At 36.8% G+C, this 27482-nt stretch overlaps 1 protein-coding gene across 4 annotated transcripts in view; it reads left to right on the plus strand.

Moving 5' to 3' along the window:
- The first annotated feature begins 6983 nt into the window (after nucleotides 1-6983).
- ube2d2 (ubiquitin-conjugating enzyme E2D 2 (UBC4/5 homolog, yeast)) overlaps nucleotides 6984-27482 on the plus strand; it is a 32118-nt gene continuing 11619 nt past the window's right edge. The window contains exons 1-5 of one of the 4 annotated variants that reach the window (XM_041223180.1): nucleotides 6984-7269; nucleotides 16706-16769; nucleotides 25040-25071; nucleotides 25162-25239; nucleotides 25347-25452. In XM_041223180.1, the coding sequence (XP_041079114.1) occupies nucleotides 7246-7269; nucleotides 16706-16769; nucleotides 25040-25071; nucleotides 25162-25239; nucleotides 25347-25452 (304 nt within the window). In that variant the 5' untranslated portion in view covers nucleotides 6984-7245. The other 3 variants (XM_041223181.1, XM_041223179.1, XM_041223182.1) reach the window with 3 other exon arrangements.

The following is a 27482-nucleotide window of genomic DNA, read 5'->3' on the forward strand; positions in this document are numbered from 1 at the left end:
CTTTCAATTCCGTCCCTTCTACCATTATTTTACTTTCAAGTCTTTTCTCATTTCTCTTATATTACTCTACTTACTATTCTCTTGTCTTGTCTGTCTGTCTATTTACCATACACATTCTCAAATAGCTTTCCCTCGCTTTTTTTTATTCATTATTTGATGAAGTAAAAAAAAGAAGTGATATCTATAACAAAACATTGTCAATGTAAAAAAAAACAAGTTAGAAAAACGCAACAGCCATTTAAAGTGGTGATATCAAACACAAAAGCCCAAGTTAGGAGAAGCAATTGGGGCAACCTTGTCAAGCATCAAGCAATAGGTACAATTGGAAAGGTGCTGGGGCCCAACATTCACACAACTGTTGCTTCTAACTTGGCTTGCTAAGACACATGTGCCAAGAAAAGTGCTCAACACAGACTGGAGTGTTCTTGGTTATTCTTACAAGCACTACTACAGTAAGAAAGACAATGAATGGAAGAGGCATCATCACAGGTACAGACAAGTATGCTTTAGGAAGACACACAGACAACATGCAGGTAAGGCACAGATAGATGAGGGCACACATCTATATATTTTAATACCATTTTGTCTGGACCATTTACCTGCATATACCCTTGACTTCACCACTGAGTAAAACTCCAAAGAAATGTTTAAAGTACCTGGTATTGCCAGGCAGTCTCCAATCCTATACCAACCAGACCTGAAAATTATTATTTTATTTCTTTGCAGACATTCTTATCTAGGCCAATTTACAATTGTGACATTCTTTTTTTTACATACAATTACTCATTTATCAAGTTTTTTTTTTTTTTTTTAATGTACCAATCTAGGTAAAAAAAAGCAGTATGTCCCCCACCTGTGATTGAACTCATGACCTTGTAGTCAAGAAGCACAATTCTCTAGCATCTACTCTACATATGCTACAAGTGAAGAAGTAATAATATCTCGTAGTATAACTTTTTTTTTTTACAGAAACTAGGTACACAAAAGTCGATTGCTTTGGATAAAAGAATCAGCCAAATCAATTAATATGTCATTTATTTGGCTTGCTATTTATTAATTTATTTATACATTTATAATATAAACATTAATTTCTACATTAATTTTTAAGAGAAATTAATTTATTAATTAATTATATAATTAATTAATTAATTAATTATTATTACCTAATAAATTATTTGTTTATTTAGTTTTAATAAAACGAAGAACTACAAGACAGAGAATAACAATTTTACCTGAGTTTGACGACTTATATCTCATTGTGTATAAGAGGTATTTACATTTTTTTTTTCACATTTGGTGTAAGAAAGTTTCGGTACGGGTACATATGGTAATTCTAAGTGATTCGGTGTTGCTGTTGCAATATGGTGAAAATAGCAAAACTCTTGGAGCTGTATAGAAACTCAGTAGTTTCAAACAAGTTTTTCTAGTTTGTACGAGGAACTACCGTTCCTCTCAGTGTTTTATTTCCAATCTGATCTCTTTGTATACAAGCCTGTCAGGAGGTGAGTGGTGTGGGTGACAAAGTGAATGTCCAAACTGTTATATATATAACTCTGCACGTACAGAGGGTTGTTCATGTGAACAGCTCGTGGGAAATTGTAAGGCCCTGTGTTTGCTGAGTGCATCTAAACATGTGTAGGGCCGCGTGTTTTAAGGGTGTAAAAGGGGGGGGTCTTCTTGGGGTTATGTGTTCTGTGCGTAACTGCCTGAATAAACTATGTTTGACTTTGTACAGTTCTCCTTATCTGGGCTCACTTATTTCTGGACCCAAAAAACATAACACAAACAGTCTTATAAACACCAAACTAGTCCGATTTTAATTAATAATAATCACTGTTCTGTGCTAATATTTTGAGAAACCTTTAGGGGGGTAAACAGTGGGTTTTCAGTGACCCCCTACTGGTCAAATAGGCACATTGTATGTGTGAATAAAAGACATGACTTCTACTTTTTTTCTTTTTAGAGAAATTGATTGTTTCCAGTTTAAGTTTAAAAAAAAAAAAAAAAAAACCCTTTATTTAATTTTACATTTGTTTTGTGTTTTTACTATAAAACTATGGCGCTATAGCTTCATATGGAGGAGGACGCTAAATAAGACGATTTAAACTAATCTCAGGATAGAAATAAAACGTAGCTAGTGAATGTACTGTGTGCAAAGAAAATGTAACAGTATTTAAACTCAACTTTTGTTATCAACTTTTTTCAACCGTTTTTGTAAAGCATGGAGGAAAACATTTCATTAACAGTGTTGGAAAACATGGATTGAGAATTGATTAGGGGTTTGCTACGCATGTGGACTAGCAGAGCTATACTGGTTATCTTTTCTGAAAAGAGACTAATATTGCAGATAGCAGACTGTTTGGTTCAAATTGCATGTACTGCTAACCACTGATAGAGACGATGTGTCTACAAACTGCCCAACAACGACTGCAAGCTAATGAGATAACAATGCTGTGGACTAGAAGGGAACAGGCTCTAGACTTCAGAGAGATCAAAAGAGATCAAAGGGGGTCGCAAGGAGATAACAAAAGGCAGATGTATGGACCTTTTGTCTCCAGGAGTGTGAAGAATGCACTGAGTTCAGAGGTTGTCACACTAGACTACACACACAGACACACACACATTAACACTCACACAATAAATTAAATTACCTTGACCATTGGTTAATGTCAGAGAAAGGGGAGGTGGACCATCTATACAGAAGGGTATTTAATGTCACGCAAACATTGTAATGTTGAGTGTTGTTTGTCCTGTACCTGGGACCAGACTCCCTGCATATTTCAATAAACCTGGCAACTGATTGAAGAAAAGGACTCTGTGCATTTGCTTGAATCTACTTACTCACCATCTATTTTTTGTAAGTTATTTCAATCAGGTACATTTTCTTACTGCTGATAATGATGAAATGAATAACTATTATTTATTTTATAAATATTTATTTTGAGAAAACAACAAACGTGCATTATGTCATTGCAATCACAGAGGTTAAAGAGTGTCTTATAATTTGCTCAAACATCAATATTTTTCAACTAAACTTTCAAGAGGTAGTGTAAAACCCTGGTCTGGTCATAGAATAACATAGAACAATCCACGTATCTCTAAGCAGAATAATTATATATATATATATATATATATATATATATATATATATATATATATATATATATATATATATATATATATATATATAGTGTTTAAAAATAGCAAAATGTTTGTATGGTTTCTGGAGTACTTCATAATGTTCCCCAGAGTGTTCTGAAAACAAAGGACACCATTTCCAAGATGCTACTGTAAAAAATGGATGGTCTTTGGGGAGCATCCCACTGAAAAATGCTTGGTCCTGAAAGGGTTAAATAAACCTGTAACACTTATGTCCACCTGCAAAACACTCATTAAGTAGCGCAATTGATTGCACATGTACCACAATTTGACAAAGTACCACTTTTTGACATTACACCTGTAGTAGTACAGTGGTGCTCTGTTGTGCTAGTCGTTCTGTGGGGTCCATGCTGGCTCTGGCTCCAGCTCCCTACCCGCAAGTCCTCTGTTACACAAACAAACAAACAAAAGCACAGTGCTCTGGTGGGGTCCCCTCTGTACTGAGATTCCCAGCTCAGATTCATTCTCTCTATGTCATAATGCCCTTAACAGTGTTATTTTATTTATTTATTTAATTAGCAGAGCATTCCATCTATACATTTAGATGATTGTAGTCATTAGTTAATTTTTTTCTTAATTTATCATCTGTTTAATGCCTGCTTTTCTTGTTTCCCTAATACAGTATATTCAGTTATTATCGCTTCTCTTTTTTGTCTCCCTTCCACTTTCCCTTTTCCCAACAAGCTATTAATTCTTAGGTCATATATCCCCATGTTCAGCAACTTCCTCTTCAAGTTCTTTCTTTGTTCTTCAGATTTCTCACACTCTATAATGCTCCAACTGGAATTGTGCTTCTCACATAAACCATTGCTTTATCTCATCTTAATAAATGACCATTCATAGTAATATGCCCAATCCTTAATCCATCCAAAGATATTTCCTCTTCTCTTCTCAATTCCTTATTATCCAGCTATTATCAACCTCTTTCTGAATATTATAATAAAACCTTCCTTTTACACGATTATCCCATCTCTTCTGCCATTCTTTTAATACTGATTTTTTTTTTTTTTTTTTTTTTACTAAAACTCTCATTGCTCCTTTTAAAGCATTAAGCACACTTAGTGAGCCTGCAAATATGATTCCTTTCTTAGGATTTAATAAATATTTCTATAACTCAAAGTTCACCTTCTTTATAGAGAAGAAACGTAAACAGTTACATTATACCTCAAAACTGCAGTCAGGTTTGGTTGGAGTCAAGGTCCTCAGCACATTCAGCATTAGGGGTGCAATGCTACTCTAATGTCACGATACAATACGTATCATGATATGATATGTGTCACGATAGATGTGATAGTCCTGATGGAATACCTGTATGGTGTATAATAAGATTAAAAGATAATTTAATGATGGACTGTTTTGTTAAAAGACAAACATGAAATGAGTTAGTAGACCATGTATTCATACCAGCTATGAAACACACTTGTGTTCAAGAAAAACATGGTGAGCTACAATGAGCTGTGCTGTGCTTGTGGTCTTGTATCATGATGTGCACGATCCACACCTCTATTACAATACAAGATGTCATGTGAAGAAAGTATCCCAACTCATAGTGAATTGCTACACCCTGCAAATATGAAATCACTCCCTCACATAACTCTTCTGACTGTGCAAGCAGCTTTGTAATATTACTGCACAAAAGAGTTAATTGTTCATGTATGACATGCATTATCAAATTTAACCTGGACTATAGAAGAATTAAAATGTGTACTGAATATGAAGCTATCAGTTTGGTTTTTATCATCTGGTCACAGATAGGGGAGCCATGTGGCTCCATTTACCACCGGGCCAGTTCAGGCTTTTTAACTCACATCGCAATGCATTCTGGTTAGTGTAGTCCTGTTTCTTCTAAAGAAAAGAGACAAGTGAAAGGTACCTTTGAAAAGGCGAAGGTGTTTTGTGATGGGAGTTAAATAACCTGAAGTGCCCGGTGAACATGATCACCCTGTTCACATGTCAAAGTGAGGGGTACAGCTACAATTTGTCTGAAAAGATGAACTCAAACACTTTATGATACAGGAGCTGTTAGAACATAAGAAAATTTACAAATGAGAGGAGGTCATTCGGCCCATCTTGCTTGTTTGGTTGTTAGTAGCTTATTGATCTCAAAATCTCATCAAGCAGCTTCTTGAAGGATCCCAGGGTGTCAGCTTCAACAACATTACTGGGGAGTTGATTCCAGACCCTCACAATTCTCTGTGTAAAAAAGTGCCTTCTATTTTCTGTTCTGAATGCCCCTTTGTCTAATCTCCATTTGTGACCCCTGGTCCTTGTTTCTTTTTTCAGGCTGAAAAAGTCCCTTGGGTTGACACTGTCAATACCTTTTAGAATTTTGAATGCTTGAATTAGGTCGCCACGTAGTCTTCTTTGTTCAAGACTGAACAGATTCAATTCTTTTAGCCTGTCTGCATATGACATGCCTTTTAAGCCCGGAATAATTCTGGTCGCTCTTCTTTGCACTCTTTCTAGAGCAGCAATATCTTTTTTATAGCGAGGTGACCAGAACTGAACACAATATTCAAGATGAGGTCTTACTAGTGCATTGTACAGTTTTAACATTACTTCCCTTGATTTAAATTCAACAGTTTGACTGTTGACGAAGTGGAGGCAATGGCTGATTTATAAACATAGAAAGGCCCCTGTTGCAGTGATGCTTGTCGATTGAATACAGAGACAGGTTATAAACCATGCCTTATTTTCAGCTTACTTCCACCTTCAGGGTATCCATTATTCCCACAGGCCTTTATGTGACAGCTTTGCACTAGTCACTATTGTATAATGTCCAGGGATGGGGGCGGGGCAAAAAATGTAACCACCTGCCATTTGTAGCACATACTTATCAGTAACGTGTTATATAAATCTACTATCCCTCATATAATGACTGGTTAATTTGTTTAATATAGTTCTGTAAATGGAATCGAATCCCAGACATGTGTTCAATAGACTGCGTCTCCTTGTTACAAGTCAGTTTCAGTCACAATGTGCAAGACAGTAGATCTTACAAGTGCTTGGTTGGCCAGTGCTTCTGTATCCAGGCTTGCAATTGGAACATATTTGGATTTAGAATGAGGGTCGTGGATAACCCTCACAATTGATGACTATTTGTATACCGTTTTTAAGTATGATTGAATGGCTGTACAAATATAGCATTTGTTATATTTAGTTAATTTAACATTAGAAAACGTAGCCTACTTAAAGCAAGTATTAATAACCGACTGGTAATGCTATCATCCTATGTTTAACTGCCATCAATGACATATAATAATAATAATAATAATAATAATAATAATAATAATAATAATAATAATAATAATAATAATAATAATAATTCCAACCTCTGGACTAAAGTTATAAAGTTATTGTATTCTCATATCTCGAGGTCTGTATTTTCATATTCAGAAGCAACACTTTCCACTCAGCGCTTTCGTAACAGTAATCTCATTCCTCACTGGTGCGCTCGCTGAAGTCACACTCAGATTGCTATTTTTATTTCAGCGTATCCCTCCGCTCCCATTATACTTCACCTCTTTAGGGTCATATATTGGACGTTGTGAAACCATTTTGACGCCAGCTTTATGAACTTCCATGTTATTATTATTTTATAAATGGTGACCGCTCTGACCTTGGCATTATATACGCGTGGGCGCGCAAACCGTGCATGCTTGTATCGTGGTCCTTCGAGTTAAAAATCAGGTGAATTTATGAAAATACAGTCCACGTGTATCATGTTGGTTCCGTCTAATGCAGCGAAAAGCGGAGGATGCTGACACTCCTACAGAGCCAGAATGGCGGCAGTTTCTTAATTCACACTAGAGCGCAGATGCACAGGACGCGTTGGCGGATGTGTCAAGCGGCGGAAGGTTGCATTATCAGTGCTGTGCGAGTGTGCGGAGGGACGATTTACATTTGTGTCTTTTTGATATTATTTAAACAATAGCTAATCCCCAGTCCGCCTCTCGGATAAATGTCTGCACCTCCCATTTTTTAAACCAGCATATTGTTTACATTCGGGGGATAACCTGCAGTGGAGAAAATAACCGCCATTTTACCGAATAAAAAACACGTTTTCAGTGACAGCAGCTGCACAACATGGCTCTGAAGAGAATTCACAAGGTAAGGAAGACAGCTCGAACAGACATGAATATATCAAGGGTTTAAACTTCAAGGATGCATTGCATTCACAAGGTAAGGAAGACAGCTCGAACAGACATGAATATATCAAGGTTTTAAACGTCAAGGATGCATTTGGAGATTCTTTTTCATCTAAAAAAATAGGGAGAATTTTCTGAGATACAAAAAAAGCAAAAACATTTTTGTAATTTTTACCGTCTCCGTATGTTATGTCCTGATAAAGAAATAATACTGTATTTTTATTATGGCGAGGATATCCACCTTATAGTCTGAACGCGTGTATTTTATTTCTGATTGGATGGTGAAGGGAGCTAAGTGCAGTGAGTTGGTAAGTGTTACACAGTTTATTTGTTATATATTCCTTACATTTATCAATACATTATAAATAAGGTGAATAAAGCCTGGGGTGTTATCGATCTACTTGAAAATGTGTGTGTTGCTCCGGCTAAGTACAGGAAGGAAGACGGGCCTGTGCTGTTATCCCAGACCCGGGCGGGGGGGGTACCGCTGCTGGTCAAAGAAGCGAAAAAATGTTTTTTAACAAAATAATACCCATGAGAGATGGCCTGGTTGCAGTTATGAAATGTATCCACGTGGTCAGTTTTCTAATATAACGATGTAGAGCACCGGTGGTACCAGTCGGTTTGTTGTAACCAGAAACAGATTGATATTCCGGTTGCAGATCTTTTTTTTTTTTTTCTTCTCATGTATTTAAATATTATGACATCTCCCGGGCTGAAGACGTATTTGTGCTATTGAAACACTAGAAATATGTTCAGTCCTCACCATATCGGTTAAGATAAAGTTTAGTTAAAAACTGTCGTGGGAAGATCTGAAATAGCTTTACGGTGGTGTGGTTGTGGGGCCTTGCAGTTACCCTGCGATCTTGTACGATTTAAGTAATGTTACAGTACCATACGCGTTGATGTGTGTAGGGCATTTTGCAACCAGGTTTGTAATACAGAGACACATTCCCATAACGTATTGAGACCAACACAACCGAACTTCGCTTCCTTCTGTGCTTGTGTGTTATTGCACTTGAGCTAAAGGTTAGAGGAGAGCATCGTGTTGATTACCAGTGTAGAGAAACAAACTTTAAAACGTTACATTTAGTTTTAAAACTATATAAACGTGTATTGTGTTATTAATATAAGCTGTAAGAAATGTTTTTGTTATTTTTACAGACCACTACAATTCTGATTTAAAGCACATTTTCTTACTGAAAATGTGTTGGTGTTTCTCCTTTTCACAAATAACTTGCTCAATCCACAGATTAAATAATTAAAATGTATGAAACAAATTGAAATGAGTGTGTAATTTGTGCTAAATGAAGACTGTATTGACTGATTGTAGTATCTGTGATCATTCCAGTTTGCAGCTTTGAGATTGCCAGATACTATGGCATTGCATGGCTGCAAATGGGGAGAAATAAAACTGGTGTCTTAAAGATTCAGATCGCCTGGCAAGCGGATGGAAAACATACCATACCACTAGTATCTGTTTATTCAATGTCTTCCTCCTTGTGACCAGCTATATATAGAAATGTATACTGAATTGACTATCATCCCTTTCAATGTGAAACGATCTGAATATTTCCAGAATTGGAACATTGACATCCGAAAGAGCTGAACAGAGTAAAAAAAAAAAAGCAGTAAGTCCATGCAAAGGGATACTGAGTCCATAATGTGATTTGGTAACAAATTCCATAACTTGGGCTGAGAAGTGATACAAGCCTGATCCCTGGACATGGCAAGAAAGGGGAGTGACCAAGAAGCCTAAGCTGGTCCTGAGAGAGCTGAAGATAGCAGAAGGTTACACATGATGTTAAATAGCGGCAGTGCCGACGCACACTCTTAATGTACATTAAATATTAGAAAATCCATACTCTGTTTTATATGGCACTAATTTGGTGACTAAGATGTGGTTGATCAGAGAATTTGAAGTGCGAAGTCTGGCAGCTGCATTTTGAATATGCTGCAATCTGCTTAGAATCTATGGAATATCGTAGGGTTATATTCAATGCAAGGAATCTGAATAGAATCTATGGGATATTGTACAGCTTCCCTCTAAAGCTAAAATGCACACATTTTTCACAGTAACTGGCAGTAACCTTCGCACTCAGTTTAATAACTTTTGCAAGTTATTATCATAAATATGAACCTCAATCAAGACTCCAGCCTCTCGAGGTAAACATTATTTTGAGACCATTCTTACAAAGCATTGATCATATTTGTGGCAGTCTTGCAGCTGATTCTCTGATTTCCCTGTGCAAAAATGCATGTCACATTATTAGTGCAGATCTCGCTCGGGCACCAGCAAATCTAGTACAGGATGAGCGAAGCAGATGTCTGGCGATTCTGCCTCTATAGAGAGTGCTGCTCTCTCTACAGTTTTTAACACGTCATATAATTGAATACTAAAGTCAGTGAGGCACAAACTAGCTGCATTATTTAGAAATGTAAATACTCCGGTAAACATAAATACAAATCACAATATTCACACTTAGACGGTTTTTGTTTTATTTCCCTTTTTAAAAATGACCATTTCAGAAATCAAGCGTTTTGCAACTGGTAAAAGTGTACTTGGCACATTAGTCGAATACACATTTAAGTGTATAGTAATTGAAGACATACCATGTCCATTTATTTTTTTGCGAGTTTATTCATCATGTGACTTAACGCCATGTATCTTCTGAAACTCAACATGGCTGCACCAATGAAGAATAAAAGCAGTGATTCAGTAAGGCAGAGCTAAAAGAAATCTGATTATCTATATGAGGATGGTGCAATAGTATTAAAGTTATTCTGTAATTCGCGTGATCATGTACGAGTCAGTACCATTAAATATAATAATGCCAGTCTTAAACATGTAGAGAATAAGACGGCAACAATGGCAAAGTGCTGCGTTCTTCTATGCTGAAAAACTAAGACCTAAGATACTTTGAGAAAGCTTTGTCTTGAGCGCAGTAAGTAAACTAAATTAAGTGCGTATTCATTCGTTTATTTCTTTCCACACTGCCTGCCTTTTAATGAGGCTGGAATTAGCCATTTTATACCATGGCAGTTTCTTAATTGAATTATATTTTCTGACGACAAAGAAATGAGCTCAACTTTTTCTAATTGTACAATCCTTAAAGGAAATTGATCACTTTACTGTGTGAAGGATGTAGTCACTACACTACACACCGTTGGTTTCATAAAGACATTCTGTCTGGAGACACGCCTCTTTATGCCTTTATCAGTGTTTCATATTTTATCCTGGTTATTATAATGCCAGTAAAACACTAAACTTAATTTGTGGAGTACTGTACATAGGATTACTCTCACATGACATTGCTGGACTGTTACTAAACTGTTTCATATTTTTTATTGTAAATGCCAGCAATAAGCTAACCAGGTATTTTCAAAACCTTTATTTGAAAACTGAACTACAGTGTTAGTGGAAGACTGTAAATATGATTCTCACAACTGTGCTGCAAATTTGGTTCTGCTCTGTTGCAATGTCATTCTTAGGTGTTCCTGCTTATTTTAAATCCAGCAATAAGCCAAGTTATGTCTATAAACATTGACAGGTTTGAAGTGTCTTCAGGTGGTTTACTTCCTATTGCAGCAACAAGGAGTATGATTGGGGCAAAAAAAAAAAAAAAATTGTGGTAATATTTATTACATTTACTTATTTTAACCAGCAACACTATTTGTTCAAATGCCATATTTAATTAATACATTGATAAAGTGAGAACAAATGGAATTGGCCATTTTTGAAAAACAGAATTTGGTATTCCCAAGAATGGAACAATTAGTAGCCCTAGAGATGGTTACAATTGAAGGCAGTGCAGATGCCAGTGTTTTATGCAGTAGTATAAAGCAATTTTATGCAGGCCACCAGTTAAGCATGCAATCTGTCTATGATAACAACCGACAGCACTGGATAAGAATAAGATCAGAGGCAGAGCCACAATAAATGTATTGTTTAAATTTTAAAATACATTGTAAAATTTGACATACTTGTGTTGGAATATTGTTTCAAAATTGTATAATGCAACTAAAATATATTAAGAGGGTTAATGTGTGGCTGAAGTTTTCTCACTGATAATTTACACTCTGTCAAAACGGCAAGTTTTTCAGTGTTAAAAAGCTTAGAGGGAACGCCGATGGTAACCAAAGAGAGTCCACGTCTCAAAATAAAGTGACTAAACAAAGCCTTTCAATATATGTTACTTCAGCCATTTAACATATACACATTTGTGTGCTTGTCAAAAAATGAAAATACTGTTTTCAAGTTTTGAAAATGTAAAAAAAGTTTACAAGTGATTTTTTTTTTTTTTTTTTTTTTTTTCCCCCACAAGCAAACCCGCAACCAAGCTGTTACCATATGGTCACAGCAATTCTAAAAGTGAATTATAATAATCCTAATTAGGGATGGGTCAGTGTAGTAAAATACACCATTACACGAAAATAAAAAAAGCTTTATACATTAGCTACTATAGAAGCAAATGCGTCTTTTATTCTTTTAATGCTGACGCTTAACACGTGTTACAAAGTCTTAAGCCTGCTATTTGCATATTAAACGTAAGGACCCAAATTAATTGTACAATGCTTGTCAGGGTTCGACATTAGCCGTGGCACCCGACTGGGCCTGTTACATTTAACTAGTATAATTTATAGTGCATATGGCTTCCATTTCATGAATCCAGGAAAACGGGCCAGTGTGTCAAAAAGCTGGAAATTAAAAACATAACTACAAACATATCTTATATTCATGGTTGCATAAGGGACCAGAGTTCCTGTAATCAAATGCACAAAATTGTTGCACCCAGTGTATTCAAATGGGAAACTATTTGAAATCCCCATCCCTAATCTTAATAATAAGTACTATTAAAACAATATTCATAGTACAAAATAATGAGTGATACCAACGAGTCCTAGAAAGACTGTGAGTGGCATTTTGGACCTGAACACATCGGATCCCAAATCAAAAAGTTAGACAATTTGAATTGCATATCTGGGTATCGTCGGGACATCTTACTGTGAGACTGGTTATGATGTAAACAAAATGTTTAATTCACAGTCAAGCTAAAGTAAAGTTCAAGTAAAGCTGCTGTTTTATCTGCAGGTCTGGGAACTGACTCCAAACCAGGCAGAACGTTACTTTTTTTTCACTGTCATAACGAAGCCAGATGAAGCCTCCACTCTAAATCTTCATCTATTTATTTTTTTCATAATTGCTTTCTTTATGATTTATTGATTTCAGCGCTTTCCTTTTGGCTTATTGGTTGCTTAGTTGTAGAAAACCTGATTTTTGTAAAAGAATTGCCATGTCGCGGGAACAAGTACCACTAACACAGCACTTCGGTTCGCAGTCTCAGATTCTGACTGTACAATAAATATGACATGCGGTGGGAAAATTAGGATTAGTTCATAGTTATGTTTTTAAAAAGTGGTTTGTAAATTAATTTTCAGCTTTTTGGCACACTGGCCCATTTTCCTGGATTCATGAAATGGAAGCAATGTGCACTATATGCCATGAATCCCATTTTAGCCCAGTGTCTTTCTGATGGTGGAGTCATGAACACTGACCTTAGTCGAGGCGAGAGAGACCTGCAGATCCCTTGATGTTGTTCTAGGGTTCTTTGTGACTAAATGGATGATTTTACACCTTGCTCTTGGAGAGATTTTGGCAGGACGTTGACTCCTGGGAAGATTGGCTACTGTCCCAAACTTTCTCCATTTGGACAGTCTGGCTCTGACTGATTTGGTGGAGGCCCAGAGCCTTAGAAATGGCTTTGTAACCCTTTCCAGACTGATGGGCATCAAACTGTTTTCTGGAGGTCTTCAGGAATTTCTTTTGATCGTGGCATGGTGTGCCTCTAGAACCTGTGTGCTGACAACTTCACTCTGATGGTAAGGGCCAAAGTTAGTCAGATTTGTGTTGGGCAGGCCTGGCCCAAATCAGGCCTGATTGTTAACCAAAGTAGTCAAACAGCTGACCCAAGTGTCCCTTTAATTGGGTTGAATTAACTGGGGGGGGGGATAACTTATTCACACCTGAAGATTGCATGTTTGATTACCTTGCACACCAAACAAATGAAAGCAGCACCAAACTGGTGACATTTTTTCTCTGTCTCCCTTTATGTAGTACAGCAACCCACAAAAAGATATGACCAAATTCAATGTGCAAAAATGCAGAAAATCAGACATGGGGCAAGTACTTTTTCATGGCACTGTATATTATACTAGTTAAATGTAACTGTTCCGGTCGGGTCTGTGGCGCTTCTTAACTACCGGCCAAACTGCAGTCTGTACCGGGCCATGGTTAATGTCGAACCCTGACAATGCCTTTTCGGGATCCGTTTCCAGTGAGCCTGGATCCGATCATGTTTGTTTTTATCTCGTTGGTACAACCAGTCCCAGGAGTGCACTTCCTGGCTGCTGTGACCTTGAGTGGGTGAAAATCAGCTTGTCTAAATTAAGTATATTTAACGATTTATATATATATATATATATATATATATATATATATATATATATATATATATAATGACACACAGTACCAGTCAAAAGTTTCAGTACACCTGCTTGAAACCAGGTTTTTCATGATTATCTATGCTTTTAACTGTGTAAACTTGTCTATAAACACTTAATATTTCATTATATGATATGTGTACTTATATAAGCTGATATTCATAAGTGAATTGCATTCAAAAATTACATTTTTAAATTAAAATGTCAATCTTGTCAATTTCAATGAAGTGGTCACCCAAAGCAAAGGGATTTCAGTCTGAAGCTCAAGTCAGTTAAAAGTCTGAAATGTGTATAACAGTGTTAGAACACTGGCCTAAGTTTAAAAATGTCTTTGTTAGATGTTCTCTGAGTTAACTAGCATGTTAACTTTAACCTTTTGTCACCAATTGTTGTTAACAGGTGAGGGTCCTTACTATAAATATAGGTAACATAGGCACAAGGAGTGGAAGTCGGTCTTATGGACCGATTAGTCAAAATTTGAAATATTTGGGTCCGACTGCTGAGTTTTTGCAAGATGCAGAGAGGGTGAGTGCATGAGTTCTGCATGTGTGGTTCCCACTGTCAAGCATGGCGGAGGCATTGCCATGGTCTGGTTGCTTTGCTGGTGACAGAGTTGGTGATCTTTACCAAGTCCATGGAAAGCTCAACCAGCATGGCTATCATAGCATACTTCAGAGGCATGCCATTCCATCAGGATTATGGCTAGTTGGGCAGTCCTTTTATTCTTCAGCAAGATAATGACCTGAAACACCTCAAAGTTGTGCAAGAACTATCTGGCGAAGGAGGAAAGTGAAGGACAACTCAATCTAATGACCTGGTGTTTGTGCCGTACTCAATTATTATTATTTTTTTTATTATCACATCCGACTGTTTCTCCTTTAGTTATACTATTTACAGTGTTTTGAATACAGCAATCGGACTGCTGCAGGGCTTCTAGGTATGAGTATATCGCCGGTCCTTTGTTAAGTCTAATTTCTTCAAGAAATCAAAGATAACATAGTTTAGTTCAAATAAAGCTTACTCCATCTAATTTTTGTGCATAACACAAACAAAAATAATTAAACTGAAGATTCAAACTGTCAGACTTAAGATCACTAAATTACGCTTAGAGACATTTCTGAAGATAAATGATTTTGAGCACATTTTTAAAACGTATTTTTTACTTTCAAACTAGGTAATCGTAGGGTATATTTCATCAGTGAAAACATTATTCTCTAATCTTCAGATTGTCACCTCTTTAGAAAGTTATAATGCTCTATATTTTTGGTGAATATTTGTCCTGATACACAAGTGGAAAGTCACGTTATGCCAGTCAGGCCTCAAACAGGTGGAATGCTCTGGAGTCATTTCAAATTTGGATTAAAAATAATTAAGTCAATCTATAGCTTTACAAACCTACTGCTGTCCAAAGTAGCTTTTTAAAAAAAAAAAAAAAAAAAAAAAAACATTAACCATTTTTGTAATTGTTAAATATTCTTCCTAGAGCTGGCGGTCAAACTTTACTGCAGGCAAAGGAAATCTAATGGTATTTTTGCATTAATTTAATTTTAAATACATTTGTTACTCTGTGTGACTGAGGGTTTGTGAATTAAGAGGATGTGTGTATTTGTGTGCTTTGTATATATTTTTGCTTTGGTGTTTTTTTTTTTTTTTTTGATATGTTCATTTGTATGACTTGCTTATGTCTCACACAGATCTTGTCCTGGGCGTCGTGTGATATGTGTTGCACATTCCTGCGCTGTTTGGGTATATGTGTGTCATCAGCATAGAAATGAAGTCATGCACTGCAGTACTTGTACTCTACATCACCAAAATGAAGTATGTAGACTAGATGCTAAATAAAGATGGATCTAAAATAGTCCCATGAGGTACCTGCATGTAATGATACTGCAGAGTTACCACCAACAGAACCATAATGACCAAGCCAAAAGAGTCACAGCATTGAGTGATCAGTGGTTTTAAATGCCATTAAATTTAAATGCTATTAAATTTTCCATTGCTAAATGTTGCACAAACTGTTTTGAAATTCATATGTGCATTCTGAATGGGCTTGGTTTATTTGGAGTATCGTGTGGCTACAGGTGGTTTTTCAATAATAATAATAATTATAATAATGCAAACAACAAAACAAACACCTGGGGAAAAAAAAACAGAATCAGACACAAGTCACTGAGCAATTTGGTGTTTCTTGTTCTGGTGGGCTAGTTCACCATTATGTTAAGTGTTGTGCATGTCTTGAATGTTGCTCCTGTACAGGTAATCATAATTAATCTAGAACTGCTACTGCATTATTTACCTGTGTAGGGGTGCTCTGTTAATTTAGTTTGACAGTTAGTTTATTCACTTTAGTTTCTTTTACTTTTATTTCATTAACATATACTTGCCTATTGCCTTTTTTCTTCTGTTCAATGACAAGTAATATGCATTTATTTGTTGATTTCATATTGTGTCTGATGGTCAACTCTGTCTTTTAAAGAACACTTTGGCTAAGAGGAAACTTTCTTCCTGAGGGTTGTTCTCTTAGCTGGAGGCTACTGAAATGTCAGGAAAATAAGAATTAAAAAAAAAAAAAAGTCATAGACATTGGAGAATCTATAATGGGCATATGCATATATATAAAATTAAGTTTTTAAAAATCCTGCACCATGTTTCCAATAGTATCTGCTTTCTCCTATGTACCCTGCTTTCCAGAAGATGTTTTCATGGGGCGATGCTTTTGAAGCTTTGGGGCGTTTCGAAATATGTCTGCGAGAAAGCTTGCTGCAATTGGTTGACATTGTAAAACCCCAATAGCAAGGAAGGGGTTAAGGCTTGAATCACAATGCTTTTCAGACTTGGTGATGTCACTGCTCTGAGTTCATGTGAATGAATTCATAGTGTGATGCTGTTTTTCACAGGAGTTGAACGACTTGGCCCGTGATCCACCGGCGCAGTGTTCAGCTGGACCTGTTGGGGATGACAGTGAGTATTTAGTCTTATTTGGGGCTTCAGGTTTTTACTTTTTCTGTTCTCAGGCTGAACTTAGAATTTTTAAAAAGGGTTGCAGTGGTTTGTTCAATCCTTTATCCAAAGAATCTACGATACACCAATCAATGGATCTTTCAGGTTAATAAGTAAAGTTTTGAAGAACTAAAAAAGGGGGGGGGGGGGGGGGGGGGGGGGGGGGGGGGGGGGGGTGTTTAATCCTTAACATTAGAACTGCCAAAATTTCTGACTACATACAACAGCCGCACCCGCAAAACGTGCAGCTCCATTTTAAAATGGCTTCGATATGAAAATAAAAAACAATCGGATACTTAATGTTTTTATTTATGAACATCATTCATAACATTTTCAGTGCAGAAACTCTGTGTTTACATTGAAAATTAAACTTATTTGAAAAAGAGCTCATATACATACACATGAAAACCTGTAATAAAATAGACTACGCAGGTGTAGAAAGCTGTATGCACATATAAAATTATAAAACATAAATAACTAGTTATAAAAGTAGCATAAAACTAAAATATAACTTCTGCAAGGTGAAAGTGCTTTGAGTGAAACAGAGTTCAAAGGCTCAGAGTTCTACTGCAGCTTTCCAAGTACAATCTATGCAGAAAACACGCTTTTCAACTGTACCAGTGCATTTGCCACCGACTGCCTTTTCACAACGGGCGCAGACATCAAAAGTTCTCTTTATTGCATTGAGCAACCTGCCATTGTCTTATTCCGTGTGCCAGTGGGCGCAGTGCTGGCTGAAGGTTGTGAGACGTTTGCCAGCCGGCTTTCGTGTCTCTTTATTAAAATGTTTCTGCCCTAGCTCCAGGACTAGCTGCAAAATGAAGTCCCTCCGAGTGATTGTGTTGCCGGTGCACTCCTTGTATAAAACAAAAGCCAGGTCCAAAACATTATAAAAAAAGCTACAGCTCCTGCGGGTACCACCTTTGACAGAATACAGCCGTGCCCTTTGATCCAGTATATCTACACCGTACTTCGTTGCATTGTAAAATGCAACAGTCTCTGGGTTTCGTTTAGCATTAGTCCCGATGTTCACTGATTTGTGCAGAGAACTTAGATTAAGCACATTTTATTTTTTTACACCTGTACACACACAGGGTGGCACAGTCATTCTGCTGGAGGAGTGTAGTGGGGCTCGCACGGCTTGAACTGTTGGTTTTAACTCTATTCAGAGTTAGTAGCATATGTGTATCACACACTATTGTGATTCAATGTGTATATTTTGTGACAACTGCTAGGAAAATAAATATGTAATGTGTAGAATGACTTTCATTTGTGTTTCAGCACTCGACAGGAGTATATAATACGCCCTTTCACAATGACTTTAATTTTATTACAAAGCCCAGACTAAATTGTCAGCTATATTGTATTGATTTTGAATTTTTATAAAATATAAAAATATAAAAAAACTTAACTTTTTGCAAATATGAATTTCTTTATTAGTGCTGGGACAAATATTCAAACATATTTTTTGACATGTATTCGGATACAAAAATCAGATGCTAGTATTCACTACAAATGATAAATACCTTGCACTTATTTATCATCTCACCAGAATTTTCGAGAGTTTAAAAAAAAAAAAAAAAAAAAAAAAAAAAAAATTAAAAAGAGATCCATGTAATGTGAGATTATATATACAGCTCTGGAAAAAATTAAGAGACCACTGCAGAATTATCAGTTTCTCTGGTTTTACTATTTATAGGTATGCGTTTGGGTAAAATGAACATTTTTGTTTTATTCTATAAACTACTGACAACATTTCTCCCAAATTCCAAATAAAAATATTGTTACAAGCCAAGTACAAGGTTGTCCTGGAAGAAAACTCGCTTCCTTCTGCTCTGACAATGTTCCCCAACTCTGAGGATTGGTTTTTCCAGCAGGACAATGCTCTATGCCACACAGCCATGTCAATCAAGGTGTGGATGGAGGACCACCAGATCAAGACCCTGTCATGGCCAGCCCACTGTCCAGACCTGAACCCCTTTGAATACCTCTGGAATGTGATCAAGAGGAAGATGGATAGTCACAAGCCATCAGACAAAGCCGAGCTGTTGAATTTTTGCGCCAGGAGTGGCAAAAAGTCACCCAACATCAATGTGAAAGACTGGTGGAGAGCATGCCAAGACGCATGAAAGCTGTGCTTGAAAATCAGAGTTATTCCACCAAATATTGATTTCTGAACTCTTCCTAAGTTAAAACATTAGTATTGTGATGTTTAAAAATTAATCTGAACTTAGTTTCTTTGCATTATTCGAGGTCTGACAACAATGCGTCTTTTTTGTTATTTTGACCAGTTGTCATTTTCTGCAAATAAATGCTCTAAATGACAATATTTTTATTTGGAATTTGGGAGAAATGTTGTCAGTAGTTTATAGAATAAAACTAAAATGTTCATTTTACCCAAACACATACCTATAAATAGTAAAACCAGAGAAACTGATAATTTTGCAGTGGTCTCAATTTTTTCCAGAGCTATATATATATATATATATATATATATATATATATATATATATATATATATATATATATATATATATATATAAATAAACAGATGTGTGTAACACAGCAGCTCTCCAGCCTCTCTTTTAAAAATTTTAGACGGCAAAAAGTAAACAAACCAGATTGTGCTCGCGCAGTGATCTCTGGAGGCATCTGGGGTAAAAATTTTGAGCGAGTCAGGAAAAAAAGCAAGCATCTCATTCTGAAACAATACCAAACTTCCTGAAAGTGTTGACTAGTGATTTTTATATGGAGAGTGTGTGTGTGTATATATAATAAAAAAAATTGTTATGGCTTTATGTGAAATGCAATAAACGAGAACTACAACGGTGAGTTTTTTCCCTTTACTTTACAACGCCATTTCCACGTTTTTGTTTTATTTCAAGTGTTTTAAAGTTAAATTTCAGGTTTTGTTTGCTTAGCTACAAGAAGGCACAGGTAAACCTTGTGTTATTACTTAATGAAAACGTGTTGATGGCCACTGTTTCTACTGTGAAGAAACGGCAAAGGCAAGGAATGAAAATAAATTAAATTGCATTGTCAACTTTTATGTATTATTTATTTCTGGAATAAATAAAACAACGTTTAACATGAACTGCTAATTGGCATAGTTTGTTTTGTAGTTAAGTCCTACACAACTTATTCTTCACTCCTAGGATATTGTTCTATTTTAATGTGTTACATATTCTAAGGTCTTGCTATAAAATAGACACACAGAAACCACGGCCACGCTTGCTGCTATGCTGTCTATGCCTGCGTTCAGAGCAATATAATGGATTTTCTTACTTTTTGAAAAGTGAATGAATATTTAAATTGAGTGAATATCCAAACATGAAAATCCTGTGTTCAACCCTCTGCACACACCACAGCAAAATCAACACCATGCTGTGTGCAGATTCTATACTGTCTGGTATCGTGCTGTGTAGTGCTTGGGAGCCTTGTTGATTCTCATCATTCTTGATGAGCTTCTTTAGATGGGTTTTTGACATTAAATGATCTTTGCAGATATTTTTTCAGGTCCAGTCAGTTGAATGTTGACAGCATTTGCATGTCATCGTACCACCTGATTCGCAGAAGTAGTTAGGGAACTGACTTGCTCGCAACTTTGATGTTCGTTTTTAATTTCTACATTTTTAGCCTAGGATTTTCCAGTTGTGAAAGGCCTTTTTGACGCTGTGAAAGGCTGTTACTAGTGAGGTAACTTCGCCTGTAGTGTAGTTAAAAAAAACCTGCTCTTTACTGCATAACTTAACAACGACCAGCAGCATAGTTAATGCCCGCCCCGCAGCACGGTAGCTACGACTGCCTGCTCTGTACTGTACACGCTGCGTGCACATTTCAAAAGATTAACTTCAGGTATGCCTTTTCAAGCCTAATGCACTGCTGCAAATGCATATTTTTTTTTTTTTCATGCAGCACTGGATACTGCGTTATTCTTTTTATTCTGTCCGTGTTCTCGTTCAACACGGATTTCATAGGGCCCTATATGACTCCTCTGTGACTCCTCTTTAAACTTGAATTCAGTCAATATGCCGATAGACTGCAGCAAAAAAGTAATCTGGCAAGCTAAACAAATTTCAATACATGTGATTTATTTTAGTACTGTCTGCTTGTCAGTTTAGCATAATCATTTCATTTATATGGTCTACACAGGCATTTCAGAGATGCGACAGACTCAACTTGGGTTAAAAAAACAAACGTCTTCAGCATTTCTCGTTCAGATGCGTAATGTGGGTGCGCAGGTTGAGTGTGTGTGCATGCCTGCACCTTCCATCAACAAACCATACTGAGGGCTGTCGGAGTCAATCAACTAGGTCTTGTCAACTTTTTTTGGATTTATGTTTCTATATTAAAATCAAGGGATATTAATATGAACAGTCTACATGCAGCAGTGTGTGCGGTGAGCTCCTGAAATTGCTGATGGCTTGGTGTGTAAAAACATTCTCAACTTGATTAGAGGACATGCATCTGACGAAAACAAATCTAACCCTACACAGGACATCTAAGAGTGGGATCATTTGGGTTTTTATATAAATAAGAGAGTGGTATTGCTTGTGAAGTGTGCTGCAATAAAAGTAACTGCTGGAAATGCAACCAATCTTTCCACCCACTTGAGAAGATGCCAAGACATTAATGCAGATTACAAACCTGCCACTTGAACAGAAACACCAGTGTGCCATCAGAAAGAGTGTTCACTACACAGCTGTTATAGCAGGGCTGCAGACTGTTTTTTGGGTTGGGCGCTATTGGCACCAAACGTGTGAGTACTGTTGTGTAAAAATGTAGCTTAATGACATTTGGAACGACAAAATTTAACTGAACAAAATGCAATGAAAATATAAATAAAATAATTAATGAAGGGCTGAAATGCAGCAAAAAGCTCAATGAATAAAAAAAAAGGAAGTGAAAAGGTTACTTTATCAAGCTGAGAAGTGTTCTTTGAACGCCAATAAACCAACATTATCTTTTGCCAGTCAATTTGAAGAGTGCTTTAAGTTTTTAGCCAACACGAATATTATTTTTTTTTTTGTCTGCATCGTCTTTAGCAGCTCCAACTGCCCCAGATCTAATAGATTAACCCTTTGAGGTCCATTTATTCAGCACCTGTCAGGCACGTCCGGTCCAATTTATTTTTATACGTGCTGTTTTAAAAGTAATTTTATTTAAAGGCACTGCATGTCAACAGCACGCTCAGTACTGCATCTCCAGCCCCACCCCTTTATCGCTGTATTTATCACATACCTCTTCATAGTGTGCATACTGGTAAATCGCCTCCTGATCATTCGTTTTATCACTAAACTCCTCAATTGGATCCAAGTCATTATTTTATTACTGCAGCATCTCAAAAAGCTCTGCAAATGCTCTATATATTCTTTGAGCACTGGATGCGGAAGCAGCTACCTCTTGTTTGTCTGCTTGTCTCTGTGTGGTGCAGCTGCTAGGGCTATTGCTCACACTCATTTTAAAGGGGCTTTGTGACGCCCCTGCAACTTGCTGAACAATGTAAACAAATCGTACAGTCAACACAGCTTTCATAAGCACAGAAGCTGAACTATGATTTAGAAAACCTTGTAAGATGATTGTGGTTGTTCATTGCAGCTGTGAACTGCATGCTTTCTATTTTGATTCACATATTGGCAAATGTTAACAAATGTACAATTATCTAATGGTGCAAGATAATTTTGTATTATCTTGTACCACTTGATAACACTACATTTGTTAATATTTTGTATTCGATTGTGTCATATAGGCATTTATCAACGATATTTGATGTATTGACATTTTATTTTTCAAAATAAAGAACAAACATTAAAGACCAATAACTAAAAACACTGTTCTGCATAATAGTTAAACAAAAATGCACAACTTTTATTAATTATTTACTTATTGAAACTTCTTGAAACCAAGGACTTGAGTTTAACTGGAAAGAATATGTATGCGTCTGCATCAGAGGTTCCTTTAACACTAGAACTGCCGTGGTTATACACCTAAAACATCATCAATATTAAAATGAAAGATACTATCGGATGCAACTCAAATTTTATTCAAACACATCATATCAAATGTCTGCACAGCCGAAATGCTGTATTTAAATGAACAATTAAACATAAAGGGTTTATTTTCTCACTTACCACTATAAAGCATTACTTCAAAACATGAAAAACTATAATAAACATTTCAAAAGAAACAAGTGTGTAAACGGGTACCGTACCATGAAAAAGTATTTGCCCCCTGTCTGATTTTCTGCATTTTTGCGTATTTAACACTGACTGTTATCAGATTTTCAACCAAAATCAAATATAAGATAAAAGGGACACTGAGTGAACAAATAACACAACATTGTGTTACTTAACTTTCTTTAATAAATAAATGAATTATGCTACACTCAATGCCCCTGTGTGAAAAAGTAATCCCTTAGACCCCTTAGACTCAATAACTGGTTACGCCACCTTTAGCAGCAATAACTGCAACCAAACGCTTCTGTAGTTGTTGATCAGTCTCTTAAACGCTGTGGTGGAATTTTGGCCCACTCCTTCGTGCAGAACTGCTTAGACTCTGTGACATTTGTGGGTTTTCGAGTATAAACTGCTCGTTTCAGGTCCTGCAACAACATCTCAATGAGGTTTAGATCTGGACTTTGACTAGGCCATTCCAAAACTTTAAATATTTTGTTCTTCAACCATTCTGATGTAGACTTGCATGTTTGTTTCGGATCATTGTCTTGCTGCATAACCCAGCTACGCTTCAGCATTAGCTCGCGGACAGATGGCCTGACATTCTCCTGTAGAATTCTCTGATACAGAGCAGAATTCATGGTTCCTTCAATGATGGCAAGTCGTCCAGGTCCTGATGCAGCAAAGCACCCTCAAATCATGACACTACCACCACCATGCTTGACCGTTGGTATGAGATTCTTACTGTTAGTGCAGTGTTTGGTTTTCGCCAGACGTAACGGGGCACATGTTGGCCAGAAAGTTCCACTTTTGACTCATCTGTCCATAGAACATTGTTCAAGAACTCTTGAGGATCATCCAGGTGCTTTTTGGCAAACTTGAGACTAGCATTCATGTTCTTCTTGGTGAGCAGTGGTTTCCGCCTTGCTACTCTGCCATGAATCCCATTTTTGCCCATTGTCTTTCTGATGGTGGAGTCATGAACACTGACCTTAGCCGAGGCGAGAGAGGCCTGCAGATCCCTGGATGTTGTTCTAGGGTTCTTTGTGACTTCCTGGATGATTTTACACCTTGATCTTGGAGAGATTTTGGCAGGACGTCAACTCCTGGGAAGATTCGCTACTGTCCCAAACTTTCTCCATTTGGACAATATGGCTCTGACTGATTCGGTGGCATGGAAAGAAGCACCGAACTTTGTCATTTTTTCTCTGAATCCCTCTGTATACTACTACAACCCAGAAAAAGATCTGATCAAATTTAATATGGAAAATGTGGAAAAATGAAGAAAATGAGACAGGGCAAATACTTTCACGGCACTATGTGTACATACAAAACATAATTTAAAACGGAAGTTATGTTTTCTCTGCGTATGTCACTCTAGCACTGAATCCAGTTTGAGCTGCTGCAGCCTGCTGCTTTCCAGTGTTTTGATCGAAATGTTTCTGCTGAAGCACTGGCTAGCTTCAAAATGAACTGATATTTTCCCTGGTGCATTCCATATACAAAACAAAGGAATTGTTGGCTGCCAGGTCCAGTAGAGATAACAGGCTTGTATATTTATTTAAAAAAAAATAAAAAATAATAATAAATATATATATATATATCTATATATATATATAATTTGAAGCACTACCACTGCTGTCTTTACACCCCCCCCCAAGCGCTTTGGATTCTGTCCACTGTTCCACACATGGCAACGGCGCCATATAGAGTTTCTACGTATAACGGTTTGGCAGTGGATTTTAATACAACAATTTGGTTTAAGTAATATACATTATTTAACCTGTTAGAAATACCAGAGTTCAGTTAAACGAACTGCCCCTTGGACTTTCTTGGTTGAATTCAGTGTTTTTGCATGCTTAAGTTGGACTGAACTTTGGGTAATTGTAATTGGTTTTGTAGAATCTGAGAATTTTTTTGGATAAACTGAGAATAGACTTCTCGTGTAGTGTGTGTTTTATAGTAAACATACAACACATAACCGGTCAGAGGGCAAGAATATTCTAGACTGGGAATGTCTTCACTTTTAACTTGCTTTCTTTTTCCTGTTCTTTTTAGTGTTCCACTGGCAAGCCACAATAATGGGACCAGTAAGTATGTTTCTTCATTATTTCCTCCATTTCAGAATAAAAAACTAGTTTACTTATTGATGTTTTTTTAAATATATTTTAATTTGCCAGAATGACAGTCCTTACCAGGGTGGAGTGTTTTTCTTGACAATTCACTTTCCCACAGACTATCCCTTCAAACCACCAAAGGTGAGCTCTTTTGATTTTCTGGTGTATAATGTACTTCACCTTTTTAAATAAAACTTGAGCAATTTAACCTGTAAATATATAAGCACTTATTTTGTCCCCCAATTTAGGTTGCATTTACAACAAGAATCTATCACCCGAATATCAACAGCAATGGCAGCATATGTCTTGATATTCTGCGCTCTCAGTGGTCTCCGGCTCTCACTATTTCAAAAGGTATGCATCTCAGGCTGTTGGGTAGGTCAGCTGACAGTACAGTCAGAGAGCTTGCTGTTCAGTAATAATGTGTGGGCTCCTGTATGCTTGTATGTCACTGTATCCACTTTAATAATGCTTATGGCTGTAATTGAGTGATCAGAGCCCTGGCGAGGGAGTGTGGAGAGTATCCTATTCTGGGGATGTTTGGAGTTGTCTGTCTCAACTCGCACTCGAAGGGGCACAGTAGGCTTGGGGCAAGTTTGTTTTAAAGGAGTTAGTTTGAGATGGACTTTTATTTTACCAGATAACCATTATATCTGGTAGATATATTTCAGCAATTGCCAACAACACAAATCAGTCATGCAAAAGAAATGGTGTGAAACGTGTGTAATTTACAGGACATCATACAGTCCAGTCTCATGTCTATGGACAGTCAGTTTGAATGGGCTGACCCAGTGTGTTGCAGATCTCCTCTTTCAAATTATTTTTAACCCTCCTGTTCGGTTCAGAGTGTAGAGAAGCGGGTTATGTTTAGGGTATATTGACCCAAAAACAAATTGAAAACATCTTGATTTATTATTTGCAAAGCTTTTACTTGTTTATGTTTAGTATTACTTTAATGTAACCTCTTGTTATAATAGTTAGAACATAACATGATAATTATTACACAGAAACCTAAATTGTATTGTACCTTAACCCTTTGCCGTCCATTTATTCAGTGCTCAGGCACGTCTGGTCCAGTTTATTTTCACACACGCCAAGCTCCTCCCCTTGTTTGCGTGTCTTTCACATACCTCTTTATAGACCTGCATACTGATGAATCTGGTCAATCTGAAAACTGGATGTGGAAGCAGCTATCTCCTTTACTTGTGTCCATCTTATCTCTATGGTGCAGCTGCTAGCTCTATTGCCTCACATGCCCCGCCCCTCCCATTTATTTAGTTATTTGTTTGTTTAAGCTCCTATCGGTCTCACTCGGCCATTGAATGGTTTTCTCAACTTTTTTCTGGAGAAAAAACTACTAGAGACCTGTGCTTTACTTCTCTTTGATATCGGACTGGAAAAGGAAAATTGTAATGACATAGGACTGCAAATGGTTAATATAAAGCACTTTTTAGAATTTACTATAAAAAATAATTGTTTAGGATGTGGCACTGAACAGGTTTAGTATGTTGTATTTTCAACATGAAAAACAAGAAGAAATTATCTGTCGAAGTGACGAATCAATTTGGGGGGGGCGGCGGAGCGGAGAGGAGAACATGCTTAGAAATGCGTTTATTTCAAGCCCTGTTAACCCTTTGCAGTCCTAAATCGGGAATGGGGCGTAGGGGGGGGGGTCTGGGGGAATGTAAATAGCATATGTAAAATAAACGGCACCTGTGAAAATAAATTGGACCTGACAAGCACTGATTAAATAGACGGCTAAGGGTGAATCGTTGGCACTCAAAAGCACATTTTATTCTTTCATTCTGTTTTGCACTTTGTTAATAGTTTTATTTACAGACTGAAACATTGTTTACATCCCGTTACTGAATACTTTTAGAATAATTATTAAAATATGGCAAGCATTGGAAGTAATTGCAACAACTATAATAAACAATAGTAGAATCTCAGTTCTGTCCCCCGCACTTAAATAAAACATTAATCTATCTTGAACTGTACATAAACGTTCCCAATTGGAACTGAAGTATTAAAGCACATCAATAAAACCATTTCAAATGATCCATGTTTGTTGATTTAACACTTGATATTCCAGTAGAGGCCTCTACACACTGGATGCAATGTGATAAAGCTGTTCTTCTGCTGTGCCACTACCTTTCACACCAGTGGCGACAGGCGTGTGTGATATACAGCTAATAAAAAAGTAAAATACGTAATGGCTTTTCAGAATACTCATTTCTTTAAAGGTAAGCTAATCCTGCACACCAGCTATATCCAGTTCCCTGGAAATGGATGACCAGAGGTTGTCCCTCATTGCCGTGTCTTTATTATGTCCTTTGTTGTACAGCTCTGGGTATTTTGAATACTGCAAGAGTGATCTTTTTTTC

The sequence above is a fragment of the Polyodon spathula genome, chromosome 22, assembly GCF_017654505.1.
Source record: "Polyodon spathula isolate WHYD16114869_AA chromosome 22, ASM1765450v1, whole genome shotgun sequence".
Taxonomy (NCBI): domain Eukaryota; kingdom Metazoa; phylum Chordata; class Actinopteri; order Acipenseriformes; family Polyodontidae; genus Polyodon; species Polyodon spathula.